The sequence below is a fragment of the Podarcis liolepis genome (assembly GCF_965112155.1).
Source record: "Podarcis liolepis genome assembly, chromosome: 1".
Classification (NCBI taxonomy): Eukaryota; Metazoa; Chordata; class Lepidosauria; order Squamata; family Lacertidae; genus Podarcis; species Podarcis liolepis.
Window position 1 is genome coordinate 103,806,729 of NC_139554.1, and position 8,080 is coordinate 103,814,808.

The 8,080-nt window shown below is 41.7% G+C and overlaps 1 protein-coding gene across 1 annotated transcript; it reads left to right on the forward strand.

Annotated features, from left to right (window-relative positions):
• Positions 1-446: 446 nt before the first annotated feature.
• Positions 447-7,202, forward strand: ARL6IP6 (ARF like GTPase 6 interacting protein 6; the record flags this gene model as incomplete). Its single annotated transcript, XM_083495145.1, has 4 exons — positions 447-747; positions 1,464-1,517; positions 3,336-3,468; positions 4,233-7,202. The coding sequence occupies 4 exons, from the start codon at positions 447-449 to the stop codon at positions 4,324-4,326; spliced, it is 582 nt and encodes a 193-aa protein (XP_083351271.1). The 3' UTR covers positions 4,327-7,202.
• Between the last annotated feature and the right edge of the window lie 878 nt (positions 7,203-8,080).

Consider the following 8,080-nt stretch of genomic DNA (forward strand, 5'->3'; position numbering starts at 1 on the left):
GGATGGAAACTACAGAGTGGGAGCAGAGGGGGACGTGCGCGCAAAGGACACTGGGAAAATGGGCTCCCGCGAGCCGAGATCGGGGGCGTGGCTACGGAAAGCCAAGAGGTCCCTCAGCTGAACTGGAAGGGCGGGCGGAGGGAGCGAGACAGCGAAGGCGTTTGGCTTGCTTCCTCGCTCGGTCCCTTTAAGAGGCCTGAGCAGTTTAATCCGTTGAGCGAGCGAGGCGGTGGGGTGGCAGGTGCGAGAGAGACAGACAGACAAATGAGGGCGGGGCTCCCGATGCGTTCTTCCGGCGTGGGCAATTCCTCGGTCCCACCCCTTTCGCGAGATAGATACGCTTCCGGTTTAGAGGAAGTCGCGTGGGGGGCGGGGAGGGGACCGCTTTGACTGGGCGACGCCGCGGCGGCCGTTTCGCGCGCGAGAACTTCGAAAGCGCCGTTGCCATGGCAGTGCGCTATCGGAACACCGCGGTCCGTTACGGCCGCGCGGGGCCCCCCGGCACTCCGTGGCCGCCGGATCGAGGGGAGGTAGCGCGGAACCTCCAGGCGGAGCTTGAGGAGGAGGAGGAAGGCGGCGGCAAAGGAGAGCTGCTGGGCGGTCTCGGGAGAAGCCCCGTGTCCCGGGCTCCGCTGCCGGACGGGGCGGCTCGCCGGTGGCCGAGCAGGGCGTTCTCCGTGCTGTGCTGCCTCCTGGCCGTGTCTTTGCTGGCTTTCCTGCTGGCCATCGCTTGCCTGGTACTGAGAGGTGAGGAAAGGGCGAGGAGAAGAGGCAGGAGACGCCTCAGTGCATGGGATACCGCTTGCTAGGCCTAGCGCCTTCCCAGCAACCATAGAATCGTAGGGAAGGGACCCTGACGGTCATCTAGTCCAACCCCAACCCTGCAATGCAGGAATTGCAACGAAGGCATCCATAGTGATCCTAAAAGGTAAAGGGACCCCTGATTGTTAGGTCCAGTCGTGGCCGACTCTGGGGTTGCGGCGCTCATCTCACTTTATTGGCCAAGGGAGCCAGCGTACAGCTTCCGGGTCATGTGGCCAGCATAACTAAGCCGCTTCTGGCGAACCAAAGCAGGGCACGGAAACGCCGTTTACCTTCCCGTTGGAGCGGTACCTATTTATCTACTTACACTTTGACGTGCTTTCAAACTGCTAGGTTGGCAGGAACAGGGACCAAGCAACAAGAGCTCACCCCGTTGCGGGGATTTGAACCGTCGATCTTCTGATCGGCAAGTCCTAGGCTCTGTGGTTTAACCCACAGCGCCATCCGTGTACTTCTGCTTAAAAACCTGTGGCACACTGTAACAGGCATTTGAATTATAACTGATTTTTTTATGTAACAAAATGATTGTCTAGTCGTGCGGCAGAAGAAAAAATGCTTGGGTGTGCCACTTGCTAGAGAACAATTTCTACCCAGAATAGCTTTGCCTTATAACTTTCATTGTTTGCTGTTTCTGCCAACAGATTTGAGATCTGAAAAAGGGAAGACTGATGAGAATATAGAAACAAGCATTTTAGGTAAGCTGCTCATGTCGCTTTATTTTGGAATAATGGCTGTTCATTTTAGGCTTTGTTTATTGGCTGATAGGGCTGGGCGATGTATGAAAGAGGGACACAACAGGGATCCCCCCTATTACCACTTTTATTTATAGCAGTATTGGAAACATCATTAATAGCTTTAAGGAAAGATGAAGAAATAAAGGGCATAAACCTTGAAACACAATGTTATAAAGTAAAAGCACTTGTGTATGATGTAATTATAACAACTGAAACACCAATAGAAAGTATTCAGAAAGCATTAGTAAAAATGAAATGATTTGGCGATGTATCAGGATTTAAATTGAATAAAGACAAGTCGAAATTATTAACAAAAAATATGGGGGAGAAAGAGAAATGAGTTAGAGAGAACAACAGGATTAAAAATAGAAAACAAGGTAAATTATTTAGGGGTATGGATTACAAATAAAAACATGAATTTATTTAAGGACAATTACGTTAAAAATGGAAGGAAATTAAAGGGAATATAGAAAAATGGAACAAATTAAAATTATTATTAGGGGGGAGAGTATCAATGATTAAAATGGTGATATTACGAAAAATCCTCTTTTTATTTCAAACTGTCCCAATAATAATTGGGACAAAGTATTTCATAAGCTGGCAAAGAGACCTTGCCAATTTCATATGGCAGGGGAAGAAAGCCAGAATAAAATTAGAAATAATGATGGGATCAAAAGAAAGTGGGGGATATTTTGAAGCAGTGTGCTGGAACTGGTTGAAAAAGTGGATATTATTAAAAGATACCGAAGTTTTAAAGTTTGAAGGTTGGGACAAAATATATGGTTGGCACGGATATCTATTTTATGGGAAGATACAGCTACATAAAGGATTCATTTAGTAAGAAAGGCCTCATTTGAGTTATGGGAGAGAACGAAAGAGAGAATTACAGGGGAAAAAACCCCATGGTGGATCTTTCCACTAGAGGCAACCTCGACACTAAAAAATAATATAAAAACTATCTGGCCAACATATAGATAATTAGCAGAAGAAACAAATGGAAACACTAAATTAAAAAATTATGAAGAACTCAAAACAATGGGAATAAATTGGCTAGAATATTTCCAATTAAAGGCAACGTATGAGAAAGATAAAAACTAGGGGATTCGAAAACAGTTTCAAAATTTGAAAGAGAGGTACTACAAAGTAATCAAAAAGCACTTTAAAAAATGTACAGATTGTTAGAAAAAATACCTTCAGATCAAGAGGTAAAAGGAGAGAACATGCTAAAGTGGGAACAGGACCTAGGCTATACAATTGATTTGGAAGACTGGAAATTTTTTTGGGGGGGAAATATAAACTTTACAGCCTGCAATTCATTGAGGGAGAACTACATGAAGACCCACAACAGATGGTATTTGGCTCCAGATAGATTATCAAAAATGAATAGAGCGAACAGTAACAATAACAATAATAATAATTTATTATTTGTACCCCGCCCATCTGGCTGTGTTTCCCCAGCCACTCTGGGCGGCTTCCACAGAAACCAAAAATACACTAAAACTCAATGGATGATTACTTTCCATAGATCAGACACAAAAATGCTAGTTTTGTTCTAACCGTAATAAAAATTACAACATTCTGCACACATATAATGCAAACATGTTCCACTCAATATACTTAATTCTGAGTAAACATTCGTAGGGTTGTATTGTAATTGTCATTTTGCTAGTTTACTTCTATTCTGGATTTGATCTTTATTCTACAGTGGAGGTGATGCATCTCTCCTGTGGCCAAATTAAAATTGTATTCCAGGTTTTTACTTTGTTTCTCTTCCCTAAGGATTTTGGAGTCTACTTGTTCTATCCTTGATGAGCGGACTTTCATGTTGCAGTTTTTCTTGGACAGTGACCTATTTTGATTCCTTTGAACCGGGAATGTTTCCGCCTACTCCACTCTCACCTGCACGATTCAAGTGAGTTCCTTCTTCGTAAGACTGAAATACGACCAGATACGGGGCTTAGTAAACCACTATAATAGATATGTAAGGAACAGCTTGTTACTAAATATGCTGGTGCTGTTAAAACTTTATATTCGAGGAAACAAATTGATGCCAACTAGTGTTGGACTAGTCACCGGGGCAGATTCCATACAATAATTCTATGTTTTTAGTTGAGAAATGCAATATTACCATAAATTGTTATACGTGATAGGATGTAAAATAGGTTTAATTTGTTATGTTGTATGTTAAGGACAGTTTTGTTGCCTTGTATTCACAAAATACAAAGAATGTGTTCTTTCTGAGGCTTCATATTAAACAGTTTTACAAGTTAGCCAGCAGGGTGTGTCCTATCATAAGTTTTCATATCTTATATAAAGTCTTTTAACCTTTACTTTAGTATTCCTGAAACAGTTTTAAGTCAAGGTAAAAAATAATTGAACCCATGATCTACAGTATAATACAGTGAACTACCCCCCCCAATTTCCATTATTTATTGCTTTCTGTATGTGGAATATTTTGACTATACTCCCATTTCTCTGTGTTTTTGCTGTTCGTGGGAGTTTTATTGAAGGGAATTGGTAATAATCTGCTATACTTTGGCTTCTTCAGGCTTTCTATTGTGGTAATGAAATAATTTTTCATTTTGGGAATAGGACTATGACTAGGATTAAAAAGTTTTAATTTTAGCTTTTGTAATGTTCTTGTTACCTACATACTGGTTTTCTGCTTTTTTTCAGGCGAATGACTGGGCACTCCTTTCACATGGGCTATAGTATGGCCATACTGAATGGAATAGTGGCAGCTCTTGCCCTAGTATGGTGTCTCCTTTAGTCTGTACTGAGAACTTTCTCATAGAGAGACCGCTTTCTAGACGACACTTGAAGCTGCCTTCACACAAACAAGCCATCCATGTGTTCAATATACTTGACTCAATCTCTGTTTTAATATGCTTTCTCCAAAATGATGCCAAATGTTTTAGGAAGCAGCTGGAGGCATTTCTAAAACAAACCAACGGGTGGAGACAGATTAACAAGGAAAGGAGATGTACACAAAATGTCCGGCTGTATGAAATGATTGTAGCATTTTCAAACAGACTTCATGAGAATTAGCTGATAAAATTCTCAAAATAGCCACTGGATTAATAATAATTGCCATTATTCTATTATACCATTCAGTGAACTTTCAGGTTTGGTTTTGACATGCTGCATACTTAGCAACAAAATTGGGGGGGGGGGGAGGTTTGAATCACATCAGTTGTGCTCATTCGATTTCAGAGGATTTACACTAACTTAATTTCATTTGGGAGAAGGGGACAGCAGCGAAAGGAGAGACCCTGCAATTTCACTCAATCTCCACTATGGGACTTACTTTGTTCCTAGACTTAAAAGGACAGGGTTTGCAGATTGGAAAAAAAGGTTTACATACAGAACATAAATTCAGTGCAAATAAACTTGCTAACCACCTTATTCTTATCTCTAGGGCAGAGCCCTACCGGGGGGGGGGGGGTAGCAAGTTTTTTTGCCCTGGGTGAAACCTCTAGCGGGGCATAGTTGAGTCCCCCAGCCTTTGTGTATGCATATGCAAGTGCACGTGGGAGTGCCAAACTCTACCCTTTGACCCAGGTGAAATAAAGCCTAGTTTTGCCCTGCTGTGGGGTCATTGAAGGGCTAGGACAGCTATATGTGTGTCAAAGACCTAGAAGACAAAATCACATAGCTTCTTTCTTGCAGGCTGATCCCTAATTTACAAGTCTCAACTCTCAGCTTCGCTCGCTCCCTCATGCCGCTAAGAAAGAGGGGCTTCCCATTTGACAGGCATCAGTTCAGGACCAGATGTCAAGCTGTAACAATGTTACATAATACTTTTATTAGGAGTGCTGGGGGGGATTTCAATTAGAAGTATGTGTAGATTGTGCCACTTGATAGCTATGAAAGCACTGCTTTAATTTTCACTACCTCCAAGTGTTGGGTCAAAATTCTGACTACACCAATATTGTATTAATGCGGCTGTAATGTGTTTTGTCCCTGTTCTCAGTTTAGTTTCTTTCTGTTCTCAGTGAGACTGGCTGCAAAAGTGTGTAGTGCTAAAATAAACTATGGCTTAGAGTTATGTGTATTAACCTTGGATTCATGGGCTCCTTTCTGTTGTCCACCTGTTGCAGCCACAAGAAGAAGATCAGAAACTTCTGCTTCTGTTTCAACTAACAGTTATTTATTGGCCTGGTTCTGATAATCTTAGATAGATAAAACTTTATTCGCATCAGCTGATGGCCATAGCAAAGGTTCTGATAATTGTATATTGACTTAAATAAGTTCAGTATGAATAAGGCTTGTGAGCATGCACATAACCCCTTCGTAACATGTGCAAAACCCCCAGGAACTCCTCAGTTTACTTTCATTTCTCATTTCATCCAAATTGGGAAACAGCTTAGGAACAAGACAGAATATGAAACCGACATCAAACTAGATACCTGGCTTGTTCCATTAACCATAGTTTTCTGATTAGGTTGAAATTCATTGGCACAAAGGGAAGATTTATTGTTCCTATACATCTACTGTGTTTGAACTTAGAGAAACTGTTGTTAGACTTCAAACCCTCGTTTACAGTTCTGGCTTGTTTCCGGAAATCATAGTTAAGATTAACCACAGTTTGAAGGGTCAGATGTGACAAACCATAGTTAATGGAAAGCAGAAGTGAAAGTTTCACATCTCCTCACAGCGACAGCAGGGGAAGTACTGAGGCCAGAGGCTCTTGCATGTAAAACTGAACCATAGTTTAACACTGTCCAAACAGAACTGTATATTTTGCTTGTTACACTTTTAAAACAGCAGGGCTGTTCTCTTATAGCTTACTAGCAGTGCTTTTTCTGGGGGTACTCAGGGGATGCAGTAACGGCACCTTTCTTTTTCTCCAAGTGTTAAAAGTGTGGTACTTCCTGTTACACCCTCATGGTGAGTACCGGCACCTTTTTTTTCTTAAAAAAAGAAGAAGCACTGATTACTCTACAATATGTATAGTATTAAAATAAGTACTAGGGTAACAAATTAAAATATTCTAATGAAAACTAATGTATCATGCTTGTCTGACTTCAACATCTGATTAGTTAAAGTATGCAAATAGGCAAATAATTAATTCACTAGATTTTTTAATGTATGGCTTTGAACCAAAGAATACACATCCTGCTATTTTCCCCCTGTAGAACTTTGTTGTCTTTCCCATGCATTTCTGAGATTGGGGGTCCTTTTGAATGGAGTGTGCCGCACCATCAGAAGGCTGCATTTGGGAAGGGAGAGTGGGTAGGCAACATATGCATTCATTCAGATCATTTGCGGTGGGATTGTAGCTGATGCTGTGCCTGCAGGGTTGCATGGGTGCAATGGGACTTGCCTATCCTTGCCTGCTGTGCATCCCCCAAATCTTCTCTGGAGAGCTTCCCATCCTTCTAGATGTGGTTTTGAGGGTGTTGGGGAGGGGGCTGAAGCTCCTTGTGCCAATGGACCTGCAGTGTTGGATACAGCCCTTTGGGTCCAAGGCAAAGTATAATATAAACACGTGTTCCTTTTAAATATAAAATATAATAATTGACTTTTTTAACTGGAAATGGATATTTGTACTGAACTCATTTTGTCCATGCAGCATTTTTTGCATCACAAAACCCCTCATTGTTTTTGTAAATTGTTTACTGCAAATAAACTAATCTTGTTTACAATTAGTGGTGTTTGGTCATTTATTCTGCTTTTGGTGATGTTAGATCATTTATCTTTTATTCTACTAAATTTTGTCACCAATAACATCTGAGTCACAGCATGCCTTGCCCCTCTTACTGTGTACATGTAGTTCTAAGTAGTAGCTAGTAGAAACACCTATGTGTGATAGCTGTTGTGCAGCAGTCCTTCCCTTGTCCTTCTCTGAACTGTCCTTCACCAATAGAAGGGACCCCACTTACCAATAAAGGCATGAAAAGCTGCACACACGGGGAACTGCAAAGTTACATTGGTATATGCATAGGGCAGGGACTACTACCTTTTGAGCCTGTGGATGCGTCTACAAAGCAGAGAAACTTGAGGGCACCATGCACACACCACAACCTAGTCTATTGGCTACAATAGAATGCTTCTTTCAAAACTTATTTCAGCCACAGGACCAACCCTGGTATTGGACCTCTTCTCGCAGTTGCCCAGCTTGGGGAATGGAGGGAGCTAGCCTGTATAATACCACAAACCCATGTGCTTTTAACACACAAGGGGGTTCATTCAAACCCCACTACTGCTAATGACTTTCTGACTACTAACCACACAGCTTTTTTATTGAATGCCTGCCCACTCCCCAGTTAAGCAGTTTGTTCAAATGGATTATAGGAAAAAACGGGGAGGAATTGGCAGTATGCAGCTCAAAATAGATCTAGATCAATGTACTATTGGTATAACTTGCACTATACTTAATCCAAGCTCACATTGCAAACTTAATCTCAACGGTTTGGCAATGGCAGCTTCAGGCAACAGTTGCAGGCTGTCCTCAGCCCCACCCCTTTTAACCTGGTGAAGAAATTATTTTATTAATAAAGATAAAGAGCATAAAGAAATAT